Source organism: Stegostoma tigrinum, chromosome 22 (genome assembly GCF_030684315.1).
Source record: "Stegostoma tigrinum isolate sSteTig4 chromosome 22, sSteTig4.hap1, whole genome shotgun sequence".
NCBI classification, from domain to species: domain Eukaryota; kingdom Metazoa; phylum Chordata; class Chondrichthyes; order Orectolobiformes; family Stegostomatidae; genus Stegostoma; species Stegostoma tigrinum.
The window spans coordinates 12,340,100-12,357,732 of NC_081375.1; the positions used below are offsets into that span (position 1 = coordinate 12,340,100).

Here is a 17,633-nt window from a genome sequence, read left to right on the forward strand (position 1 = left end):
TCCTCTCTCACTCGGAATTACCCAGCAAATGTTGTCCAGTTGCAGAATCATGTCTCGTCCCAGATGTGACGCTGAGACTAAGTACGGGCTGGTTGGAAACAGACAGTACCTGGTTTGTCGTGAACAGTCAGAAGGGTCATGCTGTTTGATACAATCTGTTGGTCTTTGGGATATATGTCTTACAAAGCTGGTATTACACTGGCACATTACTAAATTGTGAGGTTTGACGACAGCACGTAGCTAGGGATGAACAGGATTTATGAGATCACTGCGTCGTAGCAGCATGAAACAGAGGTGGTGACAATCGACAAGTCTATTACCGAGCACTCCAACACAAGGGAAGCAAGAATTCACAGTATTGTGGAGCCTTTCAAGCCATGTGTTCTCCCAAGGCTTACACTTCGATGCTTAAGTTACTTGTGATGGGCTGTGAAAGGAAGGTCTAAGTGTTGCCTTTGGCAAATTAACCACTTCCACCATTCCTTTTACAAAACCATTCCACAGATTAGCATCACACTCCCTGAAATAGTTTGTGTGTGCATTAGCGCTCTTCCCCTCCACCCACTGCATCCCAAAACCAGTCTAACCTGTCTCTGCCTCCCTAACCTGTTCTTCCTCTCACCCATCCCTTCCTCCCACCCCAAGCCGCACCTCCATCTCCTACCTACTAACCTCATCCCACCTCCTTGACCTGTCCGTCTTCCCTGGACTGACCTATCCCCTCCCTACCTCCCCACCTATACTCTCCTCTCCACCTATCTTCTTTTCTCTCCATCTTCGGTCCGCCTCCCCCTCTCTCCCTATTTATTTCAGAACCCTCTCCCCATCCCCTTCTCAGATGAAGGGTCTAGGCCCAAAACATCAGCTTTTGTGCTCCTGAGATGCTGCTTGGCCTGCTGTGTTCATCCAGCCTCATATTTTATTATCTTGGAATTCTCCAGCATCTGCAGTTCCCATTATCACCCACTTCAAGGTGGCTATGCCCTCAGGCTCAACTTCCCTCCGCGAAAGGGGGAACCAATGGTTCATGTTCCACATTGTTGAATCCTAATATCAGTTGTTTTTAAATCGCCATACTACCTTCCGTTTTCTATTGGGAACATCTAAAATTTTCACCATTATTCCTCATAATCCAGTTCCTGCCTATTCCCGCTATCGTTCAGTTTGTTCTTTTCTGTACAATTTCAATAGCTGCAATGTTCCTTTCCTCAGGCAGTGCCTTCCGAACCCATGACAATTTCCATTAAGGGCAGCACATACATGGGAACATCACCCCCTGCAAGCTCCTCTCCAAGTTCCTCCTCATTCTGACTTGGAAATATATCGCCGTTCCTTCACTGTCACTGGGTCGAAATCCTGGAATTCCCTCCCAAATGGCAGTGTGGGTCAACCCACAGCAGGAGGACTGCAGCGGTTCAAGAAGGCAGCTCATCCCCACCTTCTCAAGGGCAACTAGGGATGGGCAAGAAATGCTGGCACAGCCAGGGACATCTATATCCCATGAATTACATAAAACAATCCTTCTGTGCTTTGTACATGCAATACTCTAAGTGATGTTGTATAATGGTTCATGAAACAAATAATACTAATCTTTTTGACATACGCCAACACCAGACCTCCTTGAGTCACCGGCAGAATGCACAGTCCCAACTTCCATTTACAGCATTCGCTGTAGTTCAGGGGCAACTGGGCAAGTTCCCAAGGGGGAAAGGAACAGGTAGATGTGCTGACAGGTTGAGGTTAAACAGGAAGGAGAATTAACACCAGCATGGACCGGATAGGCCAAATGGCCTGTTTCTGTGGAGGGACACAGGAAACAAACTTACTAATGCGCGGAGTCGTTCAGCTCAAACTCGTAGCCTCGCGATGCAGCCAGTTTGACCCCCTGGTCTGCCCACAGGAAGCGAAGGGCATGGGACATGAACGGGAAGAGGGCATAATCCTCATCGAAACAGCGACCACAGGACAGCACTGTCTGAGCGTGGATCTGAAACACAATGACAGGCAAAAGGAAAAAAAATACAGCCCCGAGTCAAAACTCTGATTCCAGAAATGACGCCATGAGGCTGCAGTAGGAGAAACAGAGAGGTTGGGGTGGGGGCTGCAGACAGAGGGAGGGGACCACCAGCTAGCAATGATATTTCAGGTTTTGTTAAAATATCTTGGGGTTACAATACTGACACATTTCCTGTCCTTATTGACGAGGATTAGCAGAATCTCACATGTCAACATGCACCACACTAATACTTCCATGTCGCATCTTTCATTGATGAAGAGAGTAAAATATTCTCAATCAGAACAAAATTCTTGCACACTGTACTTTCTACCCACCCATTTTTTTCCCAAGAAGTGATTGATTAGAGCTAAAACACCCACAATTATCAATGTCAGACATCACCCACTCACTGAGAACGACACCCCACTGCTCACCAGCAGAGATAAGGTCACCATAGTTCTGTCGGACCATAGGGATGCTCTGTCATTACACAGAGACAACTCATGGGGATTTAATTTAAACCGAGGGTCAGCACACCTCAGGTGAGGGGAGAGGTTGAGAAAGGGAGCCCTTCATGGTAACCTCAGCCGGTGTGGGAATTGAACCCACTCGGTACTTATCAGTCTGCATTGGAAACAGCCAGCTAGACCCCGCGCCCACCCTCAACAGCTACATCTGGATTCTCAGTGAGCTGCGTGCAGTGAGCGCATCAGACACTGTTCAAGACAAGGTCAGAAAACACAAACTTTGATGCATATTCCTTTTTCCTGGGGTTTTCAATCTCAAAATCCAATTGGTAACCCAAGATTTGAGAGTTTGGATGATTTCCAAATGTTGTAGCTTGATCTGCAAAAAAAAAGGGGGGATCCAGATGGAGAACAGTTCCTCCCAGCAGTGGACAGAGGAGTGCAAGAGACAGAAGGAATCCCATCTTTTGCTGTCTTCATACAGACCCCCTTGGGTTACACAGCAACAGATAGCATTCCTCATTAACAGCATGACTTCAGCTGATGTCAGGTATGGACTCCTCACACTATCAGCTACCCTTGTCCCCGTGTGTTCTATTGGCTGGGAATCCACTGCATTACTGTGTTATAAAGACACGTAGGAAAAACTGAGGCGTTGCAGTGATTCAGAGCGCTCAAGTTTCTGGTAGTGTGTTCACCAACATCACATCCAGCTGTGACCCCAGTCTGCCCAGCTCCAAGTTATCAGACAATTCAAGTATTACTTGAAAAGTGCACCAGGATCAGCTCATGTAATCTTGGTTGAGAAAGCACAAGAACTCAAGAGAGTGCACGAGAAAAAGGGTGGACAAGAGAGTGAGCAAGGGAGACTGCAAGCATGAGCGAGCAGGGAGCAAGGGAGTCTAAGCCAAAGCAAGAACTTGAGGGAGAGGGAGAGAGAGATGGGGGAGGGTGGGGATGGGGGGATGGCAGAGAGAGGGCAACATCTGGGCAACAGCAGATGGGATTGGAACAAAAAGGGTGAAGAAAGAAGGGATGCTCTTTAATATTTAGCCGCTGACACTCAGTCGCCCGATTTCAGCAAGTGTCAGAACTGATTTGCTGCACCCCGTACAGCTGTCAGTGTTGCTTTGTCAAAGTTCATTTTCAATGAGAAGAGGGAGTTGCCGCTGTCACCAAACACAGCCCCATCTCTTGCTGCTGGAGCTGCTCAAAATCTTTCTAGAAATGATTGCTTATCAAGTGGTCACTCAAGCAACTGGCCATATTAACCTAAACAAGCAGCAAGAACAGGTAACGAGCTGGTGGCAAGGGTCAAGGGCCAGGGCATCCTAGACCCACCCGCCCCACACCGAGACTATTTCTATTCATTGATTTTCACAGACAAAAAATCAGAGTGCTGTTAACCAAGATTTGAACCTGTTCATGGGCAATTCTTTTCCTGATGTTTCTGACAGTCATTGGCTGTTGGGACAGCCATGGGCCAGTTGGAAGCAGGAAGATCCCCCAACTAAGCAAATTCTAATCACACCCAGGACAACTCCATTGCTGGGGCTACAAACTTCTGCCTAACCTGGTCTACAACAAAGAGTGATCCCTATTATCAAACATCCCACTTCAACAGTTCAATTTCTCTCCCTGATCGGAACCCAGGTACCACACAATCCGCCAGCAGGCAATATCACCCGGAGGGAGAGAGGGGGAGAGAGAGAGGGAGCGAGGGAGCGAGGGAGCGAGGGAGCGAGGGAGCGAGGGAGCGAGGGAGCGAGGGAGCGAGGGAGCGAGGGAGCGAGGGAGCGAGGGAGCGAGGGAGCGAGGGAGCGAGGGAGCGAGGGAGCGAGGGAGCGAGGGAGCGAGGGAGCGAGGGAGCGAGGGAGGGAGAGCGCGCGAGAGAGAAAAGTGGGGAGAAAGGAAATGAGAACGTTTTCAAAAAAAAAGGAATGCAAAAGAAAAATGAAAAAAAGAAAGAGACAAAAACTCAAACACAAGTAGATGCTTTGGTAACAGAGATAACAAGGGGTAGAGCTGGATGAACACAGCAGGACAAGCAGCAGAGGAGCATGCAGGTTGACGGTTTGGGCCGAGACCCTTCTTCAGAAACGTTGCTATGGTGTTGTGGGAAATGGTCAACCCATGCACAGCATGATCCCACAAAGTCACTCAATCGGTTCTGGTGTTTGTCGTGGAAGACATAAATCTCTCTTCTTTGAAGGCCAGGTATAGGATCCTTTACACTACACTTCAGTTATCAGAGTCTCTTTCTATCATCCAAACGACAGACTCTGATAGATCAGCACTCGCCATCCGACTGTGTGGAGCCCCATCAGCGCTGACCCTCTGACAGTCCTGTGCACAAGTGAACAAATAAAGCTGCCTTTTCTATCATCTCCATGTTTGCCAAAATTTTCCCAAATGCCTTTTCACTGTATTCATAGTCCCAAAGACATCAACATCCACAATCCCCAATTCCAGCATTCCGTTCCGTGTTCGAGACGACAACATGCAGTGTTTTACAATTTCACATTTTCTGTTTGATTATAGGGAGTCATCAACATGTCTAGAACACAGAAAAAGGCCCTTCAGCCCACCAAATCTACAACAGTCCCAAACAAGCACCTAACTATTCTAATCGCATTTTACAGCCCATAGCCTTGTCATGTCTTAACATCACAAGTCACATCTAAATGCTTACTAAATGTAATAAGGGTTTGTGCCTCAGATTGCCACCATTTTTCCTCCCCTCACCCTAAATCTATGCCTCTGGGTCAGTGATCCCAGCATCAAGGGGGATATAGTTTCTTTCTGTGCACCCTGTCTATATCCCTCAACTTTAAACACGTCAATGATGTCCCCCCTCAGTTTCTTCTGATCCAAGGAAAGCAGCCCCAAACTACCCAGTCTCTCTTCATAATTATTTTCATAGAACATAGAACAGTACAGGCCCTGCAGCCCACAATGGTTTGCCAAACTTTTACCCTAAACCTAAGGTCTGTTTAACCTCCACCACTACCTTATCCTATCATCCATATGCCTAACCAATAGCTGCTTAAATGCCCCTAATGAGGCCGACTCCGCTACCGTCTCTGGCAATGCATTCCACGCCCCTCCAACTCTCCGAGTAAAGAACCTACCTCTGACGTCTCCCCGATATCTACCTTCTCTCATTTTAAAACAATGCCAACCTTGTAATAGCTACCTCCACCCTAGGAAAAGGTCTCTGGCTGTCCACTCTATCTATACCTCTGATCATTTTGTACACCGCTATCAAGTCACCTCTCATCCTTCGTCGTTCTAAAGAGAAAATCCCTAGCTCTCTTAACCTTTCCTTGTAAGGCCTTCCCTCGATTCCAGGCAACATCCTGGTAAATCTCCTCTGCACCTTTTCTAATGCTTCCACATCTTTCCTGTAATGAGGCGACCAGAACTGGGCACAATACTCCAGATGTGGTCGAACCAGGCTTTTGTATAGCTGGAGCATAACTTCACAGCTCTTGAACTCAATCCCTCTATTAATGAAAGCTAACACACCATACACCTTCTTAACAACTCTATCCGCCTGGGTGGCAGCTTTCAGGAAACTGTGAACATGAACCCCCAGATCTCTCTGCTTCTCCACACTGCCAAGAATCTTTCCGTTAACCCTGTATTCTGCTTTCCAAGTTTGTCCTTCCAAAATGAATCACCTCACACTTTTCAGGGTTAAACTCCATCTGCCACTTCTCAGCCCAGCTCTGCATCCTATCAATGTCCCTTTGTAACCTAGAACAGCCCTCCGCACTGTCCACAACGTGACCCACCTGCCTATCATCTGCGAACTTGCTAATCCTCCCTTGCACTCTTCATCCAAATCATTTACAAAAATCACAAATAGAAGAATATCCAGAACAGATCCTTGTGGTGCACCACTAGTAACTGAGCACCATGTTGAATATTTTCTGTCCACTAGCCAATTCTGAATCCAATCTGCCACATTTCCCCCATCCCATGCCTCCTTACCATCTGCATCAGCCTACCATGAGGAACCTCAGCAAACACCTTAGCTAAATCCATGTATACCACATCCACTGCTTTTTATTTAAAAAAAACTAATGCCCAACGGATCCCCATGCACATTGTTAAAATCTCATTCCTTTCCACTACAAAAGGAAACTCACCTCTCTCTGATTCTGCAGTGACTACTGCACCTCTGTAGGGGGCAGTGTTGGGACCGCAACTATTCTTGTTATACATTAACCATCCAGGTAAAAGAACGGAGGGCTTTGTGGCTAAGTTTGCAGATGACACAAAGATAGTTAGAGGGGCAGGTAGTGTGGGGGAGGCAGGATGCTGCGAAAGGACCTGGGCAGGCTGGAAGAGTGGGCCAAGAAGTGATAGATGGAATACAGGTGTGGGGGAAGTGTGAGGATATGCACCTTGGTAGGAAAAATAGCATATTTCTAAAACAGGGAAAGACTTCGGAAATCTGAAGCACAGGGTATTTGGGAGACCTTGTTCAAGATTCTCTTAAGGCTAACATGTAAATTCAGTGGGAAGACAGTTGCAATGTTAGCATTCAAGAGAACTAGAATACAGAGTAGGGATGTATTGATGAGACTGTACAAGGCTCTTGTCAGACCGCATTTGGAATATTGCATAAAGTTTTGGGCCTTGTATCTAGGAAGAATGTGCTGGCCTTAAAGGGGGTCCTGAGGAGGTTTACAAAAATAACCCCGGGGATGAAGGGCTTGTCATAGGAGGAGCAGTTGAGGACTCGGTGTCGGTACTCAATGGAGTTTAGAAGGATGAGGAAGCATTTGATTGAAATTTACTGAATACTGAGAGTCCTGGATAGAGTAGATGTGGAGGAGATGTTTCCACTGGTAGGAGAGACTAGGACCCAAGGGTACAGCCTCAGAGTGAAGGCATGATGCTTTAGAACTGAGATGAGGAGGAATTTCTTCAGCCAGAAGATGGCAAATCTGTGGAACTCATCGCCGCAGAGGCCAAGTCATTGAGTAGATATAAGCACAGAGATAGAGAGGTACTCGATAAGGAGAATAAAAGGTTATGGGGAGAATAGGGCTGAGAAACATAACTGGCTCGATCAGATGGTGGAGCAGACTTTTCCAAAACCTGAATGGCCTAACTCTGCTCCTATTGCTTATGGTCTTACAGTCGGCTCCCCAGGCTTCTTGCTACCAGCTTTTGACGCTTTAGTCCTCATCAGTTCTCCTAAAACAACTCAAATGTACACTTTTATCAGTCAGAAACTGATTCCCTCCCAGGATTCTACACCTAACTTTTCACCGTTATTGTAGAGTAATTCCGGAGAAAGAGAGGGAGTGAAGGAATTTCTATTGGATGAGGAAGCAGATAATATCCAGCTGCCATAAAGCTTTATTCCAAGAGAACAATAACTGGTGAAAAATACAGTACTGATGAAATCACTGAGCATAAACATGCAGACAGAACAGAGTTAACCTCACCGCCTGACTACTGATGCAACACTGCCACCTACTGGTTGCAATTCTACAACTGTCACTGCATGTTCATAACTGTCCAGATCACTACGTGAGTGAGTGTGAGTGAGTGTGAGTGAATATCTGACTGAGGTCCCTTCTGTCTGGCCTAGCATTGTGAAAGGCCCCATGACACTACTTGGAGAAAGGCGCAAGAGTTATCCCCAGTGTCTTGGTCAATGTTTCACTCTCAATTACCGTCATTACACACACAGATAATCTGGTCTTTGTCACATTGCTCTATGTGGGAACTTGCTGTGTGTGAATTGACTGCAAATTCCAACAGTGCCGACACCTGAAAAAGTACTTCATTCGCTGCCTTCCCAAGCTTCAAAATCTCCCCTCCCCCTACCGCATCCTAAATCCAGCCCAGCTCGTCCCCATCTCCCTAACTTGTCCTTCCTCCCACCTCAAGCCCCACCTCTATTTCCTACCTATTAACCTCATCCTGCCCCCTTGACCTGTCCATCCTCCCTACATCCAAGCACCTCTACAGGCTCCACCCCTGCCTCTTTGACCGGTCTGTCTCCTTTCCACCTATCTTGTCCTCTATCCATCTTCTATCCGCCTCCCCCTCTCTCCCTATTTATTTCAGATACCCCTTCAGAAATGGCGGGGGGGGGGGGCGGGGGGGGGGGGGGGGGAAGGGAAGAAGGGTCTAGGTCCAAAACATCAGCCGTCCTGCTCCTCTGATGCTGCTTGGCCTGCTGTGTTCATTCAGCCCTACTACACCTTGTTATCTCTTTCATTAGCTGCCAGTTGCTTTGAGATGTCCTGAAAAGCGCTCTACAAATGCAAGACTGTTTTTTAAAGAAGGTCTTACAGTATTCTTGGGGTTGGCCAGATTAATCCTCAGGATTCCCATCCCTTGGAGCACAAACTTCATTGAACTGAGGAGATTGTCCAGGACAGCGGGCTAAAGGGGCAAAAGATGAAAACAAAACTCACTGATTAGTGTCAACACAGCAAACGCCCAAGGGCACTTCACAAGAGGAACAATCACACAAAATTCGAGACTGAACAACCAATTGGGAGGTTCCAGGCACATTACAAAAAGGAGGCCTTTAAAAGCAGGAAGTGAGACTTTTAGGAAGAGATTCCCAGACCTTAGATCAATACAATTCAGACACAGACACTGATGGCAGGGTATTTAAAATAGGAATTGCGAAAGATAAGAATTGGAGATTCTGTACTGGAAGGTCGATTGTCAGGAGTAATTGGTTTAAATTAAAAAAGGCTGGACAAATTCAAAATAGCCATCAGACTAAAATGATAGGGAGAAGATGCCCAAATGGCAATATTGCTGGGCAGTTAATCCTGAGACTCAGATAATGCTCTGGGAACCCAGGTTCAAATCCCACCACAGCAGACACTGCTGGAATTTGTATTTAATAATAAAAATCTGGAATGAAGAGTCTGGTAATGACCTCAAACTGATTGATGATCGCTGGAAAAACCCATCTGGTTCACTAATGTCCTTTCAGAAAGGAAACAACCATCCTTACCTGGTCTGCTCTACATGGGGCTCCAGATCCACAGCAATGTGGTGCCCTCTGGGCAATTAGGGATGGGCAGTAAATGCTGGCCTCGTCAGTGACACCCCCGTCCCGTAAACAAAATAAAACTGCATTTAGAGCAATCAACAAACTATCATCTGGCTGAAGGCAAAAGACCTGAAGAGTCACTCGAGGCTATCAACGTTTCCATTGAGAGATGATCTAACTGCCATCCCTTGACATTCGATGGCATCACCATCCTGGTAATCCCACTCTCACAACCTGGGGGTTATCATTGACCAGGAACTCAACTGGATGCCATATAAATATAATAGCTATGAGAGCAGCTCAGAGGCTGGGAATACTGCAGCGAGTAACTCACCTCCTGTCTCCCCAAAGCCTGTCCACATTTACCAGGCACAAGTCAGGAGTGTGATGGAATGCTCTTCACTTGCCCGGAAGGGGGCAGCCCCAATGACACTCCAGAAGCTCCACACCATCCAGGGCAAAGCAGCTCGCTTGACTGGCCCCTCATTCACAAGCGTCCACTCCCTCCACTACTGATGCTCAGTAGCAGCAATGTGTACCATCTACAAGATGCAGTACAAAATTTTGCCAAAGATCCTTACACAAGGCTTTCCTATCCACAACCACTTCCATCTAGAAGGACAAGGGCAGCAGATACATGGGAACACATCACTTGCAAGTTCCTCTCTGAGTCACTCACCATCCTGACCTGGAAATATATGACACTCTCTCACTGTTTGGGTCAAAACCCTGGAATTCCCTCCCCAAAGGCATTGTGGGTCAACCTACAGCTCATGGACTGCACCAGTTCAAGGCAGCAGCTCACCACCACCTTCCCAAAGGCAACTAGAGACAAATGCTGCCCAGTGACACTCAGGACCCCGTGAGTAAATGGGGGGAAAAAAGCCAGTTGGATGACAAAAGAAATGGAGGCTATTTCAGATCTGCTGGATGATGGAAGATGGACTGAATGGTATGATCCAATCCCAAAATAATACTGTAAATGCCAATTTGATTAGAATGGCACATATTTTTGTAGATATGATATAGCTAAACTGAGTAAATAAGCTTTTTATTGGAAATACGTCCCTCACAGTTTGGTTTTGTGCCATTCATAAGGCTAATCCCCAAATTACTGTCTTGTTGCATATTAAATTTCAGAGGATTATGCCTCCATGTGTAATTAGTTTCCTTTCTCTCTGTCAAACAGGGAAGCAGCTGGTGCCCTGAGCATGTTCTATTCTTTCAGTATTGTGCTACAAGCCGTTTGCATCACATACTTCACAATTCCTGTTGGCAAATTAATACAAGAACTCCACACCGTCCCACCAACACCTCAGTGCCCAAAATATCAAAAGGAAACTTATCAACTTAAGTCAAAGCTTCATTTTGTGGCCAGCGCACCTGGGCCTGGTGGCGTCATCTACAATAAAGAACCCAACGGTCAGTATCGTAACATTCATAAAATATTTGATAGACTTTTAGGTGGTAGACACATGACTGACTGGAGTAAAGAGGGAGGTATTTTCACCTCTGATGACTATTATGTCACTCGGCATCCGACAAGAACAAAGATTAAGCCTTCCCTGCAATTATTCCGCAGGTTGAAGTCGAAAAGCAAAGCCAATGTTTGGGAAAAATGTCCATGGACAGCTCTGCCTGTGGGAGGGGACCTCTGCCAGGGAACCACAGGGCCATTCTTCCTGAGGTCCTGCTGTTGCTCCACCAGGAGACCACAGGGACAGCTCTGCCTGGGACCCAGCTCTGCGAGGGGACACAGGGGTAGTGCAGCCTGGGAATTGGGAGTGCAGGTCCTCCTGGGGAGAAATGGTGTATGACTGGGTTGGGTTGTGGGGAGGGGTGGGGAGGGAAGCCTGCCAGGCTTCTGGCAGAAAAACAAAAACAAAAAGTTGCTGGAAAAGCTCAGCAGGTCTGGCAGCATCTGTGAAGGAGAAGAAAAGAGGAGTTAACGTTTCGGGTCTGGTGACCCTTCCTCAGAGCTGATGGTGGCTGTTTATTTGCAGAAGATAGGGAGGTGGGTGGGATAGGGAGTAAACGATAGGATAGTTGTTAATGGGGACTGTTCGTGACTAACAACAGGGGGTGTGTAATGGCAGGCTGTGTGGTAACAAGGCCTGGTGTGTGGGGTAGGGGGCTGGGACATGAGGTGTTGTTCCTCCAAAGATAACAAGGTGTAGAGCTGGACACAGCAGGCCAAGCAGCATCAGAGGAGCAGCAAGGCTGATGTTTCAGGCCTAGACCCTTCTTCAGAAAATTCCTCCTTCAGAAAGTTTCTCTAGCTTGTACTGAGCTTCACTAGAACACTGTAGCAAGCCAGAGACAGAGATTTTGGCCAGGGAGCAAGGTGGTGTATTCAAGTGGCAGGGAACAGGTAGTTCAGGGTCTTTTGTGCAAGCAGAACGTAGATATTCTGCGAAGCGGTCACCAAGTCTACACTTCATTTCCCCAATGTAGAGGAGGCCACGTTGTGAGCAGCGAATACAGTAGACTAGATTCTGGAAAGTGCAAGTGAAGTGTTGCTTCATGTGGAAGGTATGTTTGGGCCCTTGGATACTGGGGAGGGAGGAGGTAAATGGGCAGGTGTTGCACCTTCACCAGATACAGGGGAAGGTGCCGTAGGGAGATGTTGGGGGGTGACAGATGCGCGGACCAGGGTGTCACAGAGGGAACGGTCCCTGCGGAAGGCGGACAATGGAGGGAGGGTGTCCAGTGGTGGCATCTTACTGGAGGTGGAGGAAATGGCATCTGATGATCTTCTCGGTCTCTGGCTTGCTATAGTGTTTCAGTGAAGCCCAATGCAAGCTGGAGGAACAACACCTCATTTTTCACTTGGGGTCCCTACAGCCCTCTGGACTCAATACTGATTTCAATAATTTTAGGCCCTAAACTCCCCCACGTCCCAGCCTCCCACCCCACACACCAGGCCTTGTTACCACACAGCCTGCAATTACACACCCCCTGTTGTCAGTCACTAACAGTCCCCATTAAACAACTACTCACCCTCCCAGCCTGATCATTTGCAACTCCTTTGTCTGTCCAACTGTCTTTCTCTCTCTTTGGGCTCTATCCTATCGTTTACTCCCTACCTCATCCACCTCCCTATTTTCTGCATATAAACTGACGCTTTCCCAGCCACCATCAGTTCTGAGGAAGGGTCACGGGACCCGAAACATTAACTCTGTTTTCTCCTTCACAAATGCTGCCAGACCTGCTGAGCTTTTCCAGCAACTTCTGCTTTTGTTCCTGATTTACAGCATCTGCAGTTCTTTTGCTTTTTATTTTGACAGAAAACCTTCAGCTTATTCACTGAGACAGCAACACAAGTAAGCTTTGCCTGGAATTACATCATGGAGTCAAGGTTAAAAAGGGTGGCTTTTGGTGCAGCGGTAGTGTCCATACCTTTGGTCAGGAGGCCTGGTTCAATTCCCAGAGGTGTGCACAATAACATCTCTGAATAATCTGATTGGAAAAACATTTAAAAGATATCCACAAATATCTATAAATTTCTACGAGCCAACAGTGGTTTGGGGATCCTGTCACGGCAAATGGTGGAATCCGAATTTAATAAAATAGAAGTCTCGAATGAAGAGTATAATGAGGAGCCTGAATCTGTTGTTGATGGTTGGAAAAACCCATCTGGGTCCTTGGGAAGGAAATCTGCCAAATAAATTTACCTGGTTTAGCCTACATGTGACTCCAGACCCACAGCAATATGGTCGACACAGAACCGTCCTCTGGGCAATCAGAGATGGGCAATAATGCTGGCTCAGCCAATGATGCCCACATCACATGAAAGAATAAAAGATATCACATTCCTAACTTCCCAAGTTTAATTGTTCAAATTAAAAGGGACAATGGAAAACCATCAGGAATTCCTCATTCCTGAAGAATTTTGAGCAGCTATATACAATGACTGTTGACATTTATGTAGTAATGCAGGAAACCCTTCCCAAATCCTTCCACAGGACAGTGAACAAGATCTAACACTGAGTCATTCAAGAGGAGACCAGGCCAGAGGTGATCCAAAGCTTTGCAAAAGATAGTTGGCTCAAGTGGACCTTCAAGAAGTAAGAAATCACATGACGTCAGGTTACAGTCCAATAGGTGTATTTGAAAACAAGATTTCCGAGCCTCACTCCTTCTTCAGGAGACTCTGAACACTCAAGTCTGCAAATAAACCTGTTGGACTATAACCTGGTGTTGCATGATTTCTGACCTTGTCCACTCCAGTCCAACACTGACACTCCACTTCATGTAGTAAGGGATTCCAGACTAATTATACAGTACTTTTCAGAACATTCCTCAGAGCATTCCCATTGATTACATGCACTTGGAAGCGTAGTCACTGCTGTAAAGTAGGAAATGCAGCAGTCAAATTGTACACAGTAAGCTCAACAGTGACCTGTTCCTGCCATTGCCTGCTCAGGGATAAATACATACCTGGAGAACTCACTTTCTCGTTGTCAAGGTCATGTCATGGGATTTTAACATCCACCAGACCGGGAAGATTAGGCCTCAGTTTAAGACTGTGACTGAAAGACAGCACCGCTGCAGTGTACCACATCCCAGGGCTGCATTAGAGTATGAGCCTATACTTCTAGGGGAACAGGTCCATATAACCAGCTGGATTGGGATAACAGCAACTCTGCCTCAATAATTATAATTGAAAACATTTCCACAACAATCAGACACAAGTACTAACACTAAAACACAAGAAATCCTATAGAATGGACTAGCTATAACAAGGTGTGGAGCTGGGTGAACACAGCAGACCAAGCAGCATCAGAGGAGCAGGAAGGCTGATGTTTCGGATTTGGACCCTTCAGAAAAGGGGTCTGGGCCCTTCTTCCATTTTTCTGAAGAAGGGTCCAAACCCAAAACGCCACCCTTCCTGCTCCTCTGATGCTGCTTGGTCTGCTGTGTTCACCCAGCTCCACACCTTGTTATCCCACATTCTCCAGCATCGGCAGTTCCTACTATCTCTATAAAATGGACTGTTCTCTTTTCCTCCTTTCACTCTCTCAATAATCTAATGTATTCTGCTCCCAGTAACCCTCACAATCAATTCTGAAGGGTCGGGACTCGAAACGTTAACTGCTTCTCTCTCTACAGACGAGACCAGATCTGCTGAGTTTCCCTAGCACTTTCTGTTTTTATTGGTCGGCGGGGGAGAAGAAATTCCCCGCGTTACATCAGATTCAGCATAAAGAGTCCAAAGCCAACTGCAGCAGCACCCATGAGATTCAGGAGACATGCCCAGACACCAAAATCATGTCCAGCTACACATGAAAGATGATATTCCTTCAATCTGCAACAACTGTGGGGACATTGCGGTAATAGTCACACAAGGGTACAGCAGTGACCTTCATATTAGTAGTCATGACAGCCTGCAATTGCCCTCAGTGCCCAGAATTATGCAAGGGTGCCAACGTTGGGCAGAATTAAACATAAAAGCAAAGAACTGCAAATCTTAAACAAAAATGGCAAGTGCTGGATAGCCTCAACAGGTCTGGCCCATCTGTGGAGGGAGAAGCAGAGTTAACATTTAGAGTTGACTAACGAAAGGTCACTGAACTCGAAACATTAACTCCTCGCTCTCGCTCTCGCTCTCCCCACACACACGCTGCCAGACCTGCAGATTTTTTCCAGCACTCTGTCTGGGCAGATATTTACGTGATGGTTCATCATGTGACCCCACCACGCCCCCTGCTGTAAACAATTCCCCGTATATGAACTTTTACAATAACTAACAAATTTGTCAACTCAGAGAAATGAGAAAAATAAGCTTTAGAGATAATGGGACCTGCAGATGCTGGAGAATCCGAGATAACGAAGTGTAGGGCTGGATGAACACAGCAGGCCAAGCAGCATCTCAGGAGCACAAAATAAGCTTTACTTTCTTTTAGAAGCTCCTCAGTTTGCTGGCCTCCATGTCCTGGAGATTAAATCTTGGACATGACATACCAGATCTCTGGAGCAGGTGGGAATCAAACCTGGTGCTCCTGGCTCAGAAGTAGGGATTCTACAACTGTACCCCAGTTTCCAGGGTGATCCTGGAGGTTTAGTGGCACTTGTTTTGGGTGGGGTGAAGGCATGCAAGATGAGGTTTCTGGATAGTACACTGCTGTACCGCCGATGATACAACTGTCCTGACTTAAACCAGGGGTCAAGTCCACACGTGCAAGATTGTTGTCAGTGAAATAAATATTAAAATTGCCAACTAGCCTATCATCAGGGATCAGCTAATCCCATTTGAGGACCTTACACTGAATCCAATCACGCTCTAATGCCATGGTATAATAATACCTCATGTCTGTCCTGAACTGACTGACCATTGGCCGTAACAATGCTTCCAGTTTGTTTGACTAGCATTCTCTGGAATGTTCTTTCTGCCCGCCCTTCCATCAATAAACTCCCCAATCTGACGTGGCTTCAATTTGGCACCGTAAGCCCCTCCATCTCCCACCCACGCTCAACATAGCCCTCTCTGGTCTCGCTCATTCGAAAGCCCTCAGGCCCACACAAAACTCTCTAGAAACATCACCACAGCAACTGTTGCCCTGGTTCAGTGCTGTTTACACAGAGAACAATTACCAGAACATTCTTTAGATAGCTGAATGAAGTGCCTTGAGAAAAAACTGAACGTCTTCCAGCCAAAGTAAAAGGTAGCTCATTGAATAACAACCTGTGTCAAAACATAGGCAAGCCAAACAGCAAAAATGGAATTTAAATGAAAAGTCTTAATGTTAGCTCAGAGTGCCAGCTGCTGCTCAAGGTCCCCCCGCCGTGTTGGTCATGTGTTCAATGATCCAGACCCCATTCTGCAACCAGTCTCTCCCTAAACATCTCCATTTCTCTTAAGACACAAAGTTTCAGCAGCAAGCGTGTTCATTCAGGGTCAAAATGTTGTGGCTTTGAGTCTCACTCTGGAAACGTGAGCACAGAAATTTGGGGTCAGTGCTGCAGTGCAGTACCGCAGCAGCATGGCACTGCTGCATGCCTTGACTTCCGATTGAGCTGAAGGCCCCATCTGCCTCCTCAGGGGGATCTAATAGACCCCGAGACTATTTGAGAGAGAACAGCAGGGGAGTCATCCCCAATCGCTCAGGCATCATTATCCCTCAATTAACGTCACAAAGGCAGATCTCAAGCTCATTATCGCATCCTCGTTCAAGAGCTTTAGCCACGCACCCTACATTACGGAGACTTCACTACTCTGAGGCATTCAGAGGCTGTGATGGGTGCTGGCTCCGGCTAAGTTCTTTCGTCCTTAAGAACAATCATTTACACTGTCGGTGATGGGGGGGGGGGGGGGTGGAGCGGGGAGCTGTAATGGGATCAGTAATTACTGTATCGTGGCTTCCACTCTGAACCACAGGCTACAAAGTCAAGGCTCAGAGGATCTCCACTGAGATACTTTCTAATCAACTTGTTCGAAGATGTTATGACACACCTCTGGAGCAGGTGGGTCTTGAACCAGGCCTTCTGGCTCAGAGATAAGGACACTGCCACAGCATCACAGAAGCCTCAGGTTTTCTGCGTAAATCAAGTCATTAGAAGTTGCAACAGCTATGACTTTTCCATTTCCTGAGAGGGGTCAATTGACAAGCCTCCCCTCGGAGACCTCCCCCTTCCTCCCTAGGTTCTCTACGTCTCCCCCCACCTGCCCTCCTCTCCAAGACCTCCCATCTCTTCCTCAAGATCTCCCTCCTCTTCCTGGAACTTCTGGTCTCCTCTCCCCAAGACCTCCCTCACTCTCCCCAAGACCTCCAGCCACCTCCCCCTTCACAGGGATCTCCTCCCTAAGATGTCTTTCCCCCTCCCCTCTTAGATGCCATCCCTCAGACCTCAGGGTCTCCTCTTCACCAAGACCTCCAGTTGGGATACATTTGGTAGAACAGGCTACTGATGGACTAATTTGGTAGCCATTGGCTGTGCTAACTGTACACTTTCACCTCCCGATGCCCATCAATGTAATCGGCACTTAGCTGGTTATTTCAGGTAAGAAGGGTATTATAAATGTCAATGGAGGCAAAGAGACTTTACAGAGAGTAGAGCATTCAGGGGCTCAATAGCTGGCATTATGACACCGCATCACCAGTGGAGATTATAGTCCCGTCATCTAAGC

At 47.0% G+C, this 17,633-nt stretch overlaps 1 protein-coding gene across 3 annotated transcripts in view; it reads right to left on the reverse strand.

Moving 5' to 3' along the window:
• The window catches only part of gnav1 (guanine nucleotide binding protein (G protein) alpha v1), a 118,160-nt gene that overhangs the window by 71,301 nt on the left and 29,226 nt on the right, over positions 1-17,633 (reverse strand). For all 3 annotated transcript variants that reach the window (XM_048555595.2, XM_048555594.1, XM_048555596.2), the window contains exons 3-4: positions 8,785-8,877; positions 1,827-1,987 (exon numbers count right to left, since the gene is read on the reverse strand). In XM_048555595.2, coding sequence (XP_048411552.1) covers positions 1,827-1,987; positions 8,785-8,877 — 254 coding nt within the window. The remainder of the gene's footprint in view (positions 1-1,826; positions 1,988-8,784; positions 8,878-17,633) is intronic.